This window comes from Talpa occidentalis, unplaced genomic scaffold (assembly GCF_014898055.3).
Source record: "Talpa occidentalis isolate TD23 unplaced genomic scaffold, MPIMG_talOcc4v2.1 talOcc4.7, whole genome shotgun sequence".
Taxonomy (NCBI): Eukaryota; Metazoa; Chordata; class Mammalia; order Eulipotyphla; family Talpidae; genus Talpa; species Talpa occidentalis.
The window spans coordinates 125,337,039-125,354,334 of record NW_023605083.1 but is presented as its reverse complement, the minus strand read 5'-3'; the positions used below and the strand labels follow the sequence as shown (position 1 = coordinate 125,354,334).

General features: G+C 43.1%; 1 protein-coding gene across 1 annotated transcript; it reads left to right on the top strand.

Annotated features, from left to right (window-relative positions):
• Positions 1–851: 851 nt before the first annotated feature.
• Positions 852–16,293, top strand: POLG2 (DNA polymerase gamma 2, accessory subunit). Its single transcript, XM_037493314.1, has 8 exons — positions 852–1,395; positions 4,829–4,955; positions 5,077–5,182; positions 5,980–6,153; positions 8,606–8,746; positions 10,733–10,813; positions 14,407–14,507; positions 16,090–16,293. The coding sequence occupies exons 1-8, from the start codon at positions 852–854 to the stop codon at positions 16,253–16,255; spliced, it is 1,440 nt and encodes a 479-aa protein (XP_037349211.1). The 3' UTR covers positions 16,256–16,293.
• Positions 16,294–17,296: the final 1,003 nt, after the last annotated feature.

Sequence of the window (17,296 nt, the reverse complement as noted above, 5' to 3'; positions counted from 1 at the left end):
CTTGGTACTCCAGTGGACTCTAGGAGCTGGTTCATTTCACCTGGGTTCATTTCAAAGTTTCCTTAGCCACTTAAGGGGCTGCAAGTACAGGAACCAGTGGACTTTGGAATCTGTATTTTTCTCAGTCCACCGTTTGGGCAATTTTCTTAAGGGTTCGAAGTTAAAATGGAGTTAAGATTGTCATAAACCTGCTAGGTAATCCTGAGTCTCTTAAACAAGTTTTTCTGCCTGTCTTCACTCCTTAGAAGAGGCCCCTGGTAGGAAAAGGTGCGCGTATCCCCGGTGGCGGAGATACTGCAGGCGGCGGGCCTGTGCCCTCCCCCAGCCCGCACCCGCGCGCCCGCATTCCTGCGGGCGGAGGCTCGCCGGCGGCGGTGACATTGACCGAGAGTTGCTGCCACTTTGCCTGGGGCCCTAACCCGCCTTAATGGATTAAAACTAAAAATTCGGGGAAAAAAAAAATTCGAACCAATGCTTATTTTCGTGAGGTGTACTTCAGCGTTTGGAGAACACCGCGACATTTCATGTGTGATTTGTAAAAAGGAAGATAAGGCGGACGCACCGGCGACGGCACGACAGGGGAAAGCGGAGGGGTGACGTCGCTGGAGAGGGCTGGTTAAATTCAGGGGCGGGGAGCGGGGACCAGGCCGGGCGGAGGCGCGCGAGCCCCGAAGGCCGGCTCCCATCATGGCGGCCGGGAAGCCCGCAGCGGCCGGGGCGCAGTGACGCGCTTCCGTGGGCGGGGCCGCTTGGCGCGCGCACGCTCGTTTGGCCGCGCCTGCGCAGTTGCCTGCGGGCGCGCTCGGGGGCGGCCGTTGGCGGCGGCGGCCGGGGCGCTCGTCCCCCGGGCCATGCGCTGCGGGGCGGCGGCGGGCGCCTGCCGGAGGGGCTGCCGGCGCCTGTTTTCCGCCTTGGGGGGCCGAGTCCGTGGAGGGCCGCCGGCGCGGCTGACGTCAGCGAGCGGCGCCCGCGGAGCGCCGCCGGCGGGGAGCGCGCCGGGAGCGGCCCCCGAGCGCGGGGACGGCGGCGCGGCGCTGCTGGAGCTCTGCCGGCGCCGGCACTTCCTCGGCGGCGCGGGGCCGCCGCCCGGCCGGGACGCGCTCCTGCGCGGGCGCCACCCCGGCCTCGGGCCCCTGGGCGCCGAGCTGCGGCAGAACCTGGCGGCGGAGTGGTGGGCGGCGCTGGCGGCGCTGCGGGAGCAGCAGGTGCTGCGCGTGGACGCCCCGCTCCACCCGCCGGGCCCCGCGCGGCCGCGGGCCGGGGCCGCCAGGTCAGTCTCCGCGGAGGCGCTGCGCGAGGCCCTGCAGGACGGAGACCTGAGTAAGGACCAGCTAGTAGCGCGCCTTGAGAACGTGCTCAGAACTTCTGGGGAGCTGCGGGAGAACCTTCTTCACGGTATGCCGCGCGGTTGCACGCTTCGGAGTAGGTGTCGGGGTGGAAAAGCCGCCTCGATTCGGGAATTGCCACCGGGCCCGTTAGTCCCTGGGCGAAGAAGACGCCTGCTGCGCCTCCGTCTGCTCGGTGAGGTGCCCTGACGGCCTGCCTTCCGGAGCCTCCCGGGGCCGGTAGTGCTCGCGGTTCCACGGGGCAGCCCCAGGATCTGAGACCAGCTGAAGTTGTGTGTTGGCATCATTTGTGCATCAGTTCCACGCTGCTGGCCGATATTTCCACAGTCACTTTCTTCAAGTTTACACACAATAGACATTTGTTAATCAGGAGCTGATTGTTCCAAGGCAAAAGGAAATTGCCCTCCCTCCCCCAGTTTTTTACATGAAAACTGATCACGGTCTGTTTGTTGTTGGAAGAGCCCTTTTTGAGTTCGAGAAACAATAGGACTGATTAAACTTTATAAGTGATTCTTGAGCGAATGCACATAAGTTGGTAGGGTACCAGTTGCCTTTAAAGTCAACAAAAACATTACAGAGATTCCATGAAAACAGGTTCTGTAGGGGGCAGATGTGCCGCCCGCCCCCCCCCCCCCCACTTCTCTTTGCAGAATGCTGTCCTTGCCATTTTTCATTCCACGTTACTGGAAAGCAATGAAAAATAACCAATGTCCAGGGATCTCTGCAAATTAGTATCCGTATTGTATGTAGCCTTTTATTTATTTTTTTTAAGATTTATTTATGCATACAAGAACTGAGGTACAGGCCAGAGATGCGGGAGTTGGGGGGCGGGGAGAGGATCCACCAGAGACAGAGCGGGGAACAGAGCAAGCAGACTGAAATACGCTGCTGAGGGGAGCAGCGGGCAAGACAGGAGAGGTCTGCTATGCCATGTGGGTTGCTCCCTGGCCAGCCAGGTATTGAGATCTTGCTGCAGAGGCTGCGGATTGCTTCACAGTGTGTTGCTTAACCCCTTGTGCCACCAGGAAGGCCCTGTATGTAGCTTTTTAAAGACACCTTAATAACATAAATGTGAGAATTTTGATTTGTACTACTTTAATTATTCCATGGATGGCTTTACTTTTGAGGCAGTTAAGTCACTGCTTATTACCATATTGCAAAACAAATCATTATTTTTCTTCCCTTTTGGAAGAGGAGACTTTGCACTCTTAGAGTCCCCTTCCTCCAGCGTAGACATGGTCTTGCCTTCAGGAAATGTAAAGCCACTTGTTTGCCAAATTCTTTGGCTGTCTAGTGTTTTCAGCTTAGACTTAACCAGTTGGCCACTTCTTTATGTTCCTCATGCTTTTGTTTGAATGTGGTAGCCTCTGCTTACGAAGTCTCAAAAAATTCTCCACAGTTCTGTCCCCAGATATTGTTATTGCCCCATTATCTTTCTTCAGTCCTTCTGTGATTAATTACATGTATGTTCAGCCTTTCCCCCATCTTGTCATCAGCTTTCTTGAACACATTTATCACATTTTAAAGTCCACGTCTAATCACAAACCTGTTTCTGGTATCTGTTTGTCTTTAGGGTTTTGGTGACTTGAATTTTGCCTGTGATAGTCTAAGTAACTTGTGTATACAAAAATTGTAAGGTAAATTGAGTCTTTTTTTGGGGGGGGGGCAGTGTTTTTTTCTTCCTGAGAGGATTTACATTTGTTGCTGTGGGAATTCTAATTCTGGAGCTGTTTTATATGTTAAAGCATAACATAGATTAATGTTATGAAGAACCAAGATTTTCACTGTAAGAAGAAAGGGATCCAAATATAAAAGAAGACAAGGATCAACTCTATATTGTTAAATTTGAATTGGCAGTATCAAATTCAAAAACTTCAGATATGTATTTCCTGGCTTGATTCATTAAAAGAAGCAATGATGTTCGTGGCAATGAACAGATCTTGGTTTCTAAAATGAACCAGTACTTGAAAAATGGCTTCCAGGTCTGGAACAGGGAAAGTACAGGGCAAATTTGGCACATTTTGTGGTTCTAGAAAGCAAAGAATTACTTGAAGACTAACGGGGTCATAGCAAAGGGACACACATGCCGGCTTTAAGAAGGCTCCCACTGGCTAAATTTGGGACACATTGAATATTGATGTTAATGAATTATAACACAGAACAAAATCCATAGTGCCAAACAGAGTAAGAAGCCTGGTAGAGAGAAAAGATGGAGAAAGTTTATGGTTCTACAGAAGGAACGCAATAAGTAAGGAAGGAAAGATAGGTCTGGAATAGCACTACTTCATGATTTTATAATAATCCAATATAATAATTCAATCAAGGATCACCAACAGATTTTAAACTATTGGCTGAGAGAAAGATTGTTGGGCAGCAGGATATTGCTGGAGAATGGATTTTCATTACTTTAATCAGGTAATCAAATTTGGTTTTATTAATAGATAACTTGACACTATGTCCCTCTGTTAAATAAAACTTCCCCATCGGGGCCTCCCTGGTGGCGCAGAGGGTTGAGTCTCAGCACTATGATGCTGTCTGCAGCCACTGCAGCACGAATTCACTTCCTGGTCAGGGATCTGACCCACGTGGTGCAGCAGACCTCTCCTATCTTCCCGCTGCTCCCCTCAGCAATGTATTTCAGTCAGTCCACCTGTTCTGTTCCCCACCCTGCCTCTGGTGAATCCTCTCACCCCCACAACTCTGGTCTGTATCCCAGTTCTTATATGCATAAATAAGTAAATCTTTAAAAAAGAGAGACTTATACATCAACTGTGTATATATATATATTTCTTCCTGCTAAAAATGGTTAACCCAAATTAAATCATAAGGAAGCAACCAGACAAATCTCTAGTGTGAAATAATCTGACTGTCTGGGCTCAAATCAAAAGCCAATACCACTAAAAGGAAAGTTAGAGAGGAAGGAATCGGGAAATGCTCTAGATTCAAAAATATTGAAGAAACCATATCAAAATGCAGCACATGCCCCTTGATTAGGGAGAAAAGAACAGCCATAGTGACATTTTGAGTGAAAATTAAAGAAAATAAAATACTAAGCCTATTTAGATGAAATGATGGTATTATGTTGATTGTATGGTAAAATAATACTTTGAACTTTAGGAGATGCATTTTGAAATGTTTTGGGTGAACAAGAAAAAATAAATGGCAAAATGTTGACAACTGGTGAATCTAGATAAAGGATATACAGGTATTTAGTATTTAGTATACTGTTTACAGGTAAATAGTATTTATTGTACTATTTTTTTTTCAACTTTTTGTAGATTTGAAAATGTTTAAAAGTTGGGGAAATTCTGCTTAAAATTATGTAGAGCCTTAGTTTTGTTGATTAAAATCTGCCTTAATAATACCATGCTACTTATACTGCTGTGCTAGCATTATTGTATCAGTTTGTCTATATATTTACCAAAATGGTGATTGGGCTTACAGAGTAGATTTGTACAATGATTGATTTTTCTTTTGACCAGGTGCCTTGTCCCACTATGTTAATTGTCTGGATCTGGTAAACAAGAAGTTACCTTTTGGCCTTGCTCAGATTGGGGTGTGTTTTCATCCTGTTTCTGAAACGAAACAAACACCTGATGGTGTTAAAAGGTACAAAATATGGTAAATAACTTGGGCCTGTATTTAAATGGTCATGAACTGGTCATTTTCACTTTGGGATGGGTTATATAATTTTCCAATAATAAATATCTGATGTTTCTGATCTCCAAAGACTCGGTGAGAAGACTGAAGCTTCACTGGTATGGTTTACTTCAGCAAGAACTGCAAGCCAGTGGCTTGACTTCTGGTTACGTCATCGACTCCTGTGGTGGAGAAAGGTACTACAATAATTACCCTTAATTTTATAATTAATAAGTAAGTTGTCTTAGTGTGTCAGAGGTAAGACTTCTCTATAATAAATGAAATGATACTTGATGTACCTATGTTATATGTTTATAAGAGTCAATTATGATAAATACAGATAAAAACTCTTTATAATGATTTTCAATGTTCTATATGACAAAGTTACTTTGGTAAAGACGTTATTAATTATCTCTTGCTCAGAAGGTTTCGTTGATAAGACTTTACATACAAGGTAAAGTTCAGCTCTCTAACCTGGCATTCTTGGCTGGTGTCAAGTTTGACCTTTGCTCACTCTTACCATCTTTAGCTTTTGCTTCCTACCTCCATATTATTGAAATGGCTCTGTAATTTATAACCAAGTTTTAATTTATGCTGAAGATAAAAGAATTGCGCTAAGCATTTTTGTTTGGCTGTTTTTCTTTCTCCAACTCTTAAAATCCCCAACCACCCATCTAAACTAAATGGAATATTCACAAAGAGTCAAGCACTTCACAGGAGGATAAGAATGGTTAGTATATGATACTTTGATATCCCTTTGAGTTCATGGTTACTTTTCCTTTTTACTAACTGACCACAAAGAGGCTAGCTAGATAGCATCCAACAGTTTTTCTCTGTAGTTCTTTCAAATTAAAACACAGTAATTTTAGCAGTATATTACTCATATTTAATTAAACTTAATTTTTATTTGGGATTTGACCACTTTCAGATGCTACATAAAATGTCTCGGGCATCTTTACTTATTAATAAGTTAATAAGACACTTTGTTTTCTAGTTTGCAGTGAGTCCATCCAACTTCAGCAGCAGCGATTGTCAGGATGAAGAGGGACGAAAAGGAAACAAACTTTACTACAATTTCCCTTGGGGAAAGGAGCCAATAGAAACCCTCTGGAATCTAGGAGATCATGAACTTTTACACATGTATCCTGGAAACGGGTCTAAGTTACACGTATGTTTTACTTTTAGTTCCTGTGTAGCCTTTATGCAGATTCTCTATGATCAGTTTTAAACTGTTTGAGAATAAGTTGCAGACAAGATGCCCTGTGGCCTCTTAATAGCTTAGTATGTATTTCTCAAGTGCAAGAACACTCATCTGTATAACTGTGCAGTGCACAGAACCCTTCGGACATAATGTATTTTTCCAATATACCCTTTATAGGGTCCAGATGAAATCTGGTAGCACATATTTCAAATGAACAATTCCTTTCCCCTTTCCTTGTCCTTGATGACGTTGATGTTTTTGAAGAATATATGCCAGTTAATTTGTAGCATGTCCCTGCAGTTTGGGTTTTTCCAATGTTTTCTCATGATTTAAGTATTTTTGCTAGGAATATCCTCATTGCAAGACATCATATCAAGATGGATATCAGTGTGACTTTTATCACTTAATTAAGATGGTGCTACCAGATTTCCTCCAATATAAAGTTGACAAGCATTTTGTACTTACTAATGAGTAAATCTTTTGTGGGCAGTTAATTTAAGACTACATAAATAATCTTTTTCTTGGCAAATTTTGACCTGCCAGTTGCAGTATCCACTGCAGATTCTTGCCCAGAGGCTTGTGAAATGGTGGATTTTTTGTGGTTATCTTACTTAGCAGTGAGAAACCTGCCTCATATAAAAGGGGGAGGAAGAAAGACTAGTTAGAGAGCTTGCCCCTGGGCATGCTGCTCACCCTTTTAAAGTCCCCCTCATCAGGTGCCCTGACCAGAACTAAGGGAAGAAGGAAAGGAAGAGGAAGTCAGAAAGCCTGGCCTTGTACCCCAGTCACATCAGCCCAGAGTTTGGCCCTGGACATTCCAGGTTTAGTGCTTCTGTCAGCTGACCAAAAACTTAGTCCTGGCCAAAGGGAAAAGGGATGGTGAAGAAAGAACTGCTTTTATTAAAACTTAAAATATTTTTCTAGAATTGACATTTTATAAAATTTGAAACGATTCTTTCCTCATCGGTTTGAAAGGGAGAGAATAGGGCCTCCCTGGTGGCACCGCACTATAAAAGAGTTCACAACCTCTTCAGCATGAGTTCGATCCCCAGCTGGCGCCAGGGAGCTACCCACATGGCACAGCAGACCTCTCCTGACTTGCCCACTGCTCCCCTCAGCAGTGTATTTCAGTCAATCTGCCTGTTCTGTTCCCCACTCTGTCTCTGGTGAATCCTCTCACCCCCCGGCATCTCTGACCTGTGCCCCAGCTCTTGTATGCATAAATAAATAAATCTTTTAAAAAATAAATAAATAGGGCCTCCCAGGTGGTGCAGCGGTTGAGCGCTGGGCTGCGAAGCTGCCCACAGCCTCTGCAGCGCCGGTTCAATCCCCCGCCACCGGGGAGGGTCCCACATGGCGCGCAGACCTCTCCTGCCGCCCACTGCTCCCCTCAGCAGTGTACTTCGGTCCTTCTGCCTGCTCTGCTCCCCGCTCTGGCTCTGGTGAATTCTCTCACCCTCCCGCACTTCTGACTGTACCCAGTGCATGTATAAACAAAACAAACAAACAAACAAACAAATAAATAAATAAAAGGGAGGGAATAATAAGTTTAATAGTACTTGGTCTAAATCCTGCATTATGGTATATTTAATATTCATAATCATAGCCTTAAAGTAGTAAGAGGCAAGTTTTTTTTTTTTAAGATTTATATTTTATTTATTTATGCTTACAAGAACTGGGGTGTAGGCCAGAGGTATGTGTGTGTGTTGGCGGGGGCGTGAAAGGATTCACCAGAGACAGAGTAGGGGAGCAGAACAGGCGGATTGACTGAAATACACTACTGAGGGGAGCAGTGAGTGAGACAGGAGAGGTCTGCTGCGCCATGTGGGTTATCTCCCTGGCCGGGGATTGAACTTGTGCTACAGTGACTGCCAATAAGCTTCATAGTGCTGACACTTAACCCCTTGTGCCACCAGGAATGCCTAAGAAGCAAGTTTTTTTAAGGCTGTTTGCTCATTATGAGAAGAACTTTATATTCCCATAAATAATTTCCCCTTTCCACAAGCATACCAATTGTTTTCTCTAAGGACTTTCTGGATTTTGTTATAATCTTCAAATTTCCAAGTGTCAATTCTCACCTGGGGAGCACTGAAAAAACAGTGATGCCTTGTTCCTACAGTGATGCCTTGTTCCTACTGCCGTCCAGTCTGTTCAGAATCTCTGAGAGTGGCCCCAGCACCCGTCAGGTTTAAAATTCAAGACATTCTTACTGCAGTCATTCTTAAAGACTCAGTGGGGAGCAGAGACTGGGTCATGAATCATCTTTGTGGGCCCAGTGGTGACTAGCAGCTTGCACAGAATGGATGCTTTGTGAAGTGAATTGGAAGTTTATATCTTCATTTTTTAAGTCTAAAATATGTAATTTTAAGAAATAGTCTGCTAAATGATATTTTATTTTTTGTTCTACTTTTCTATGAAGGGTCGAGATGGACGAAAAAATGTGGTTCCTTCTGTTTTGTCTGTAACTGGAGATCTAGACCGAGGCATGCTGGCTTACCTGTATGATTCTTTCCAGCTAACGGAGAACTCCTTCACGAGAAAGAAAAATCTTCATAGAAAGGTGCTTTCAATATTCCAAAGTTAGACTTGGGTGGCTAAAAATATGCCCGCCCCCCCCCTTAATGTTAATATACTTGATTTCTAACAAAACCCTGAATAATAAATTTCTTTTAGTATAAATAATATAAGTATTTTCCAGTTTCTTTAGAATCTGGGCACAGTAATAATAAGCTGGTACCCACAGAATTAAACTAAGCATCCTATTAGGGAACACAAAGACATTTCTGTTTGCTCACAGTCAGCTGGAGAGTTCCTGCTGCTGCTTACCCCCTGAGCCTTTCCATTAGTGACCTCCATTTGTATCAGAAAGCTGACTGTTGTTACATGGGAGGAAGTCGCAAGCATGACTTGTGCTGTTGACCTCTCTGCTGCTGGTCTGACCCATGTGGCTCATCACAGTACCTCAGAACTAGATGAGGGCCTGGGTCACGGGAAGGGCTTATTTTAGAACATGCAGTTAGAGCATTTTTATGTCCTCAAAATCAAGAGAAGGAGAGGTTGGTGCTGTATGAGGGAAAAGAAATGGCTATAGAGCAAGATTTTGGAAGAAACAGGAGTTATCGGGACACAATCACAAACACAAGTGAAGGGATTTGTCTTGAAATGGAATTATTTCAAATAGCAGGGAGGAAAGAAGTGATGGTATAAACAAATAGGCTACCAGGTCTGGCTAGCCTTTGAAGGAAATTTTACTTATCGCCTGTATTTTCTCAGGGAATTAGGAGGCATGATTATTAGCTTAAAATGTGGAGAAGTAGGTGTGTTAGTGGCAAGTTTAAAATAGTCAAGTCCCACTGAATGTGAAAGCTGCCTCAAGTCAGAAGTTTTAACATGTTAAGTGCTCAGCTGGGAATGTAAGCCAGGGTTGGCAGCACTGCTCTGCAGAGGTGATTTATTCTATGTGATGCACATTTAACCTAACGTGGCCATAGAGAACATCCAATTACAGATTTGTTCTGGGACTCAGGATTTATAGGGTAGGCATCTTTTCTGTCTCTTTTACCCACATCTACACCATCAGCAAAACCTACCTGTTTCTACCTTCAAAATATATCTTGAATTTGTCCATTTCTTACCATGTCCACCTAAGCCGCCATCATTCCTTCCCTCCCCAACAGAGTGACCTTTTAAAAGGTACCTGTTGCTTTGCTTCTCTGCTCAAAACTCCAGGAAGCTCCTCATCTCACTCAGAAGAAAAGCCAAAGCCCCTAAAATGTGTTCAAAACCTTTTCCTTTTTGCCCTCTCCTACTGTGCTTCCCCCGCCGTGGCCTGCTCTCGTGACTGGGCTTCCTTGCTCTTTTCAGAACATGCCAGTCGTGCTCCCAGCCTTGTCTTTTGTTCTCCCCTTTGCCTGGAATACTCTTCCTGCAGCATCTGTGTGTCTTGTTGCCCAACCTCCTTTCAAGTATTTGCTCAGATGCTCAGAGACCTTCTCTTTCCATTTTTATTTAAAAATTGCAAAAGGCCTCCTCAGCCTGCCCTGGCCAGCTCTGTCTCCGGCATATCTTCCTTTTTTTTTTTAAGCACTTAATCATCTTCAAATATATTACTTATTTTGCTTATTATCAGTCTTCCCTCACCATGAAGGATGAGAGTTTTTGTCCCTAGCACATTGAACTATATCTGGCACCAGGTAGCCATTTAAGTGCTGAGTAAGAAGAGGGGGCGACTCTGGTAAAACAAGGTTCAAATACTAACCCCATGGCCCAGGCTAGAGGCCGCGATGCTGGGAAGGGGCCCTTGGAGTCAGGGAAAATGGAGTTCTCAGGAAATGGGAGAGTATCAGGTGAGCTTACTTCTGCAGAACATGTAAGTGGGGAAATCTAGGAGCAGCTGGTTATAGACAGCAGAAAACACTTCATTACACGATTTCTTGTGACCGCAAACCAGCTTCCATTTTCACACAAAATTTTCATTGTTAAATATTTCATTGTATTTGTGTTATATTTACACTAGATGTGTTGTCCTCTCTTTAAATTGCATTAGGTACTTAAACTTCATCCTTGCTTGGCTCCTATTAAAGTTGCTCTGGATATGGGAAGAGGCCCAGCAATGGAGCTGAGACAGGTAGGTCAAATGAGTTTTAGAGTCAGAATTTCAATGATAACCATTTTTCTAAGTAAATGGGTAACTTCCCATTTAAAATTTTATCTTGATTCATTTGCTTCTCCCCCCCCCCCAGATTTATTTATTTATTTATTTATACAAGCACTGGGTACAGTCAGAAGCGCGGGAGGGTGAGAGAATTCACCAGAGCCAGAGCGGGGAGCAGAGCAGGCAGAAGGACCGAAGTACACTGCTGAGGGGAGCAGCGGGCGGCAGGAGAGGTCTGCGCGCCATGTGGGACCCTCCTCCGGTGGCCGGGGAGCAGCCGGGGATTGAACCGGCGCTGCAGAGGCTGCGGGCAGCTTCGCAACCCAGCGCTCAACCGCTGCGCCACTGGGGAGGCCCTCATTTGCTTTTTTTATATTTAAATAACAAACTGGATACTGTGATTAATTATAGTTAATTTAGAGTATTTTAAAAGACACTGAATGCAACTCAGGGGATTTGCTGTTGCTGTCATGCTCAGCCATAGGTGTACTTTCAAAATAAGGACACACAGTTTTGAAATCAAAATATTTGTATAAATATCTAGTGAATTATATCTTGCTCCCTTCCCTTTTTTTTTTTTTTTTTTTTAAGATTATTTATTTATACAAGAACCTGGGTACAGGCCAGATGTGTGGGAGGGTGAGAGGATTCACCAGAGACAGAGCTGGGAACAGAACAGGCAGACTGACTGAAATACACTGCTGAGGGGAGCAGCAGGGAGACAGGAGAGGTCTGCCACACTGTGTGGGTTGAACCAGTGCTGCAGAGGCTGTGGACAGCTTCACAGCACTGCAGTCAACCACCTGCGCCACCAGGGAGGTCCTATTGAACGGGTTGCCTGGCTGTGGGTCCTCACCTGCGCGCTTACAAGGGACTTATGAATACTCCACTACAGGCACACACAAAAGGTTAATAAAAGGTTTATTTACAAGGGAAAAGAAAATAAGGAAAATGTACAACTCAGGGAGAAAATAGGAAAATAAAGTCTTTAATGCGTCCTACCTGATCCGCCGACCTGGAAACCCAAAGTCACTCTCAGAGCTGGCCAGACCGCTGCGAGCTGGCGGAGAGCCAAAAATGGGGGATCCCCAAAGCCCACGTGTCTGCCTTTTATATCCACCTGGCTGCTTAACCCCACCCTCAGGTCCCAGCCACCTTCCCTTTGGTGGGGATGGGATTTGGAGTTCCAGGGTCTTTGGCTTTGGCCTGGGGTGGGGGTGGAGTCCAAAAAGCCTGTATGGAATTAGCTTTAGGACATCCTTTTCCCCCTAACACCTTCCCTTCTTAACATAATGTTTTTGGTATAAGCACAGATTCTAGAGCTATAATTTTATTTTGATTTTTTCCCTCTGATCTCTCTAGTCTGAGTACCCTTGAGAAAAGCCAGGAGGGTGGGTCAGTTTCTTTTCAGGGACCTCTCCAGCAGTCATTATTTCTGCCTGACTCACACCTGAGTGACAACACTAAAAACATTGCTTCTCCCCCACCACCCCCACCCCCCCCCCCCCCCCAGCTTTCTGCCGGTGGAGAAGTCTGTGATGGTACAGATAGTGAGTTTAGGGAAAGGGAGGATAATGGCTTAATTTGTACTTTGCCCTGTTGTGGTAGGCCCACAGCACCCTTGTAAGTAGCACTTCCTAGGTTTTTTGTTTGCATGACAAAGAACCACACTCCCTAGTTTTTGTCATTATGATTGCAGGCCTTATTTTCTTTTGTTTTTGTTAGTTTACCAAGAATATAATATTTTATGCCAGTGGGTGTTTTAAATTTACCAAAAAGTTTATTTAGTATGGTATATATTCTGTTTTTAACTTTTTTCCCTCAGCAGTGTGGCAGCTCCTTATGCCTAGAGGTGTCTGGGCCATGCAAGAGCGTTTGTTGGTTGTGTGCAGAGGTGCAGGATTGCTGGATAAAGTGAATATGTATCTTTAGTTTCTCCATCTCACCTAGATTGCCGCTGGACTGGCTATACCTACTTGCACTCTCACCCATGGGGTGAGGGTTCTTATTCCCTCAGGTCTTCCCCATCATACAATTATGCTTAGAGCTGCTTCTCTCCTTTTCTAACTTCCAGTGAAAAGAGCAAATTTTTTTGCTGGCAGTGTTAGGGGGAAAGGATAAATCCTTTTAAGCGCGCAGGTGAGGACCCACAGTCAGGCACCCCGTTTTGTATCGGGGTTACTCTACAACAGCAGCAGCTAACTTTGTTAAAATCTATGTATTTATTTCCCTATTATTTTCTTTTTTTTTTTTTTTTTTTTTATAACATTTGCTAGCATTGAACTATTTTTTTTTTTAAAGATTTATTTATTTATTTGTACAAGCACTGGGTACAGTCAGAAGCACGGAAGGGTGAGAGAATTCACCAGAGCCAAAGGGAAGAGCAGAACAGGCAGACTGACACTGCTGAGGGGAGCAGCGGGCGGCAGGAGAGGTCTGCGCGCCATGTGGGACCCTCACCCGGCGGCCAGGGATCAAACCAGCGCTGCAGAGGCTGCGGGCAGCTTCGCAACCCAGTGCTCAACCGCTGCGCCACCGGGGAGGCCCAATTTCCCTATTATTTTCTTAGATTTATTAATAACTACATTTTCATCCTCCAAATAGCAAATGAACACCCATTTACTTTGCTATGGTCTTTCCCTTGGAACAAGTTAGAAATGCAATTCTTGGTTCCCACTGCAGACCTGATGTTTCAGAAGCTGGGAGAGAGGCTGAGCGGTCTGTTTTGACGAGCCCTCCCGCTTATGCTAAAGCCACTCAAGTTTGCGAGGGGTGCTGCTTGCTCAGGCTCCCTCCCTGCTCAGGACATTTGGTAATGTCTGGAGACATCTTGGTTGTCACAGCAGGGTAGGGCTCTACCGGCATCTAGTGGAGGCCGAGGATGAGGCACAACATCTATGTCAGCAGTGCCAGATGGGGGATCCTGCTCTAGAACTCAAGTTCTAGATGTTTAAGGGCCTTTTAAATTTTGCTTCATTTTACCTCACCATTGCTTATTAAGACAAAAGTTAAGTTTACTGTGTCACTCATTATTCCTTTTTCATTTCCTGTCTGGCTTTTGTCTACAGCATCTACTCCAAGTAATCAGTCATTATCTTCTCCAAATATTTTCTTTAGCTGGCCTTCAGAATGGCACTCTCCTGGTTTTCCTCATACTTTCCTGGCTGTGTCTCCCTAGTTTCCATTATTTCCTTCTCTTCCTGATAGTTCTCAACTCTCTTGAGTTTAGAGTTGACATAGCCCTTTGGACAACTTTTCCTCAGATGGAATCTGTTTTGGTTTTATTTGAGTTTCACATGATGATGATGATGGTACTAATTTTTGTACTTAATATAAAAATTTCAGAGAAGATTTGCATTTTATATTCAGCTTTGCAATGCTTAATTTCTTCATTTTCAGAGGAAGTACAACTTTAAAAGTATACAACAAATTATAAACAATATTGTCACAATTAAAGAAACTTGTGCATATATTAAAGTTGAAAAATGTGATTTGTTTTACAAATAGAGGATAACCACTTAGCTACTTCATCTGTTTCATACTTGAAGTTTTGATGTTTTCCCCAGGTTTGTCAAGGATTATTTAATGAATTGCTAGAAAGTGGAATTTCTGTGTGGCCTGGTTATTTGGAAACCATGCAGTCCTCAATGGAACAGCTTTATTCAAAGTAAGAATTGTCTTCGTTGTCACTCAAAAATGTGTTTATTCAGATAAACATTTGTGTCTTTCAGTAATAAAGCTTCTAAATACATCTATATAAACACAATGTAAATATACGTAAATTTATTCCTAAATTTCCCTTTCAGAGAACCATGAGCCCTTAGTTAATTGCATATTTGAGCATATATTATATGCAACTTCAAGACTTAATGTTGAAAAATCTGTGTATCTGTATTTATTGATTAATCAGGGATGGAATTACGCATGTTGAAGTGCCTTTCCCATCATGGTGTGGTTTGCTCTGCTCTGAGATTGAGTGGGCATCGAGAGAGCAGGGAAATAGCCTTCGCTGTAACCAGCACCTCTGTTTACCCATCTGTCAAGGCTGAAACCTGGGTGTCGTCCTGACTCCCCCCTCTTCCTCACTTTCCACATCCAGCCCATCACTAAATGCCAGCTTACCTCCTATATATGTCTCGCCTCCGTGTCTCCACCCTCACTGCCACTGCCCAGTCAAGGTCACTATCTCTTGGCTCAGTGGTTGAAATGATCTCCTGATTGATATCCCTGTCTCTGGTCTTACCTTCTGCTGTTTCATTAACTTCTGTTTTTAAATAAAGTGATCTGCTCTTCTCTCCTTTGGATTTATTTTGTTGTTGTTTTTTTTTAACTTTTTGTGTTGAATCACTTTGTGTACAGTCTCTTGGGTCAGAAGTTGTGAAGGGGTGTTTTTAAAACACCCCTTTCAGATCATATCAGAAAAATTAGATTTCTATAGACAGAGCAATAAATGACTGTCATTTATAGAGTGAAGGGGTGGTACTTGAACTTTTCAGTTCCTTCAGATTTTAAAATATTATTTGACTCGTGGATATTATCAAGTTAGAGTTGTTCTTTTTATGGTGAAGTCTGTATTGTCCTAGGATGTTCTTATCCAAACAAAGATTTATTAATCATCTACTATGTTCTGTACCCTTTGACACAGCCATAAAGAAGACAGAAAAGTTTTCTGTTCTTACGAAGCTTATAACCTAGTGGGACAAAATAAACACTGAATAAGTAGATAGATAGATAAATAAGATAATTTCTGATAGAGTCCTACAATGTTGAAAGAAACAGTAGTGACTGGGCCACAGAAAGGCCAGTGTGGATATATTTAATTACTGCTGAACTAGAAACTATAACTTACTGCACTGTTACAAATTAAGCATGATTTTGGTTTAACTTGTTGTACCCTCGATCTTTATTTTAGTAGTAACATTTTAGTCTAAAATATTTTTTTTAGATTGCATCTAAGTATCAAAAGACTGAGCTTATTCTGAGATTGATCCAAAATGTCACCCCAGATGATATGTTAAAATACCAGGCCTTATTTCTCAGATTTCATTTTCTGCTTTGACCTTTCAGTCAGAAACTTTCTGGAAATTTTGCTTTGAATAAGATTCAGAAACTTGAACTTGGTTCAGTTCTCAAGCCCTGCCTTTGAGTTTTGTGACTTTAGAAGCATGAACTCTAAAGTAATTAAAACAGGTAATGTTATGAACTTACAGTTTACATCTGTGCTCATATATTTTACTTTTTTTTTTTAGATACGATGAAATGAGTATCCTCTTCACTATTTTGATCACTGAAGCTACTTTAGAAAATGGATTAATAAATCTGAGAAGTAGAGATACCACCATGAAGGAAATGATGCATATCTCCAAAGTGAAAGACTTTCTAGCCAAGTACATATCATCAGCCAAGAATGTATAGATTCTAATATTTGTATAATAAATATTCTCCTTTTCTAATGTTATCTTAGATTTTCTTTTAGCTGCTTGACACGAGGCAGGCATTTCTGATGTTGTTCTTTTTAATACAGATTTTATTATATTTTTAAATATATTCCATTATACCAGGTATATGTTCAGCTACAAGAAACAAAAATCCTGCTGTTTTGGATTAAGTAAATGGCGGTTTGTTTAACAAGAGATTCAGGGAGTAGATTGTCCAGACCTGGCGTAACTGTTTCTGTGAGGGACCTGGGATAGCCTTTTCTGTTCCATCATCTTTGCTATATTGACTTTTCTTTCCATAATTGTTGCTTCTTCATGGTTACCAAGTGGCTGCTGTGTTTCTAGCTGCCTCCTCCACATTCTAGTTAGGAGAAACGTCAAAGAGATGAGCTCGCCGGCCAAGAGTCTTCCTTTCTCAGTTAGGAAAGTAAAAGCTTTCCCAGACATCTCAATCAAAATTATTGTCTACATTTTATTGGTCAGAGCTAGGTCCCTGGTCATTCCTAGGCCAGTCACTGTCTAAGGAAAGGAGAATATGATGATTAATTTGGGGAAAAAACCACGATTTTTCCCTTGGAACTACAATAGTGCCTTATTCTCTCTGAAATGGGTTTTGTTACCAGGAAAGAAGAGGTCCTTATGGAGCTTGCCACAGCCACAATGTCAACTATCAACGATGAACCCAAAACTAAACTTTAAAAATTAAAATCTTCATTGATTTTTTTTTTTGAAAAGCAAGCTAAAATAGATGCTACATGTCATCATCTATTACAGTACACTTCATAGCTGATCCTCATAGATATGTTTACCAGAAATCTTTGAATTTTTTTTTTTTAAGATTTATTTATTAATGCATGCAAGAACTGGGCTCCAGGCCAGAGGGGTGGGAGGTGAGAGGATTCACCAGCGACAGAGTGGGGAGCAGAACAGGCAGATCAACCGAAGTACACTGCTGAGGGGAGCAGCGGGTGAGTCAGGAGAGGTCTGCTGTGCCATGTGGGTAGCTCCCTGGTTGGGT

Bases quoted from the DNA above. Each gene is read 5' to 3' on its own strand.
- POLG2 (XM_037493314.1), top strand. From the start codon at position 852: ATGCGCTGCGGGGCGGCGGCGGGCGCCTGCCGGAGGGGCTGCCGGCGC. The intron at 6,154-8,605 runs GTATGTTTTACT...TTTTCTATGAAG, and splicing joins GAAACGGGTCTAAGTTACAC to GGTCGAGATGGACGAAAAAA. The intron at 8,747-10,732 runs GTGCTTTCAATA...AAATTGCATTAG, and splicing joins AGAAAAATCTTCATAGAAAG to GTACTTAAACTTCATCCTTG.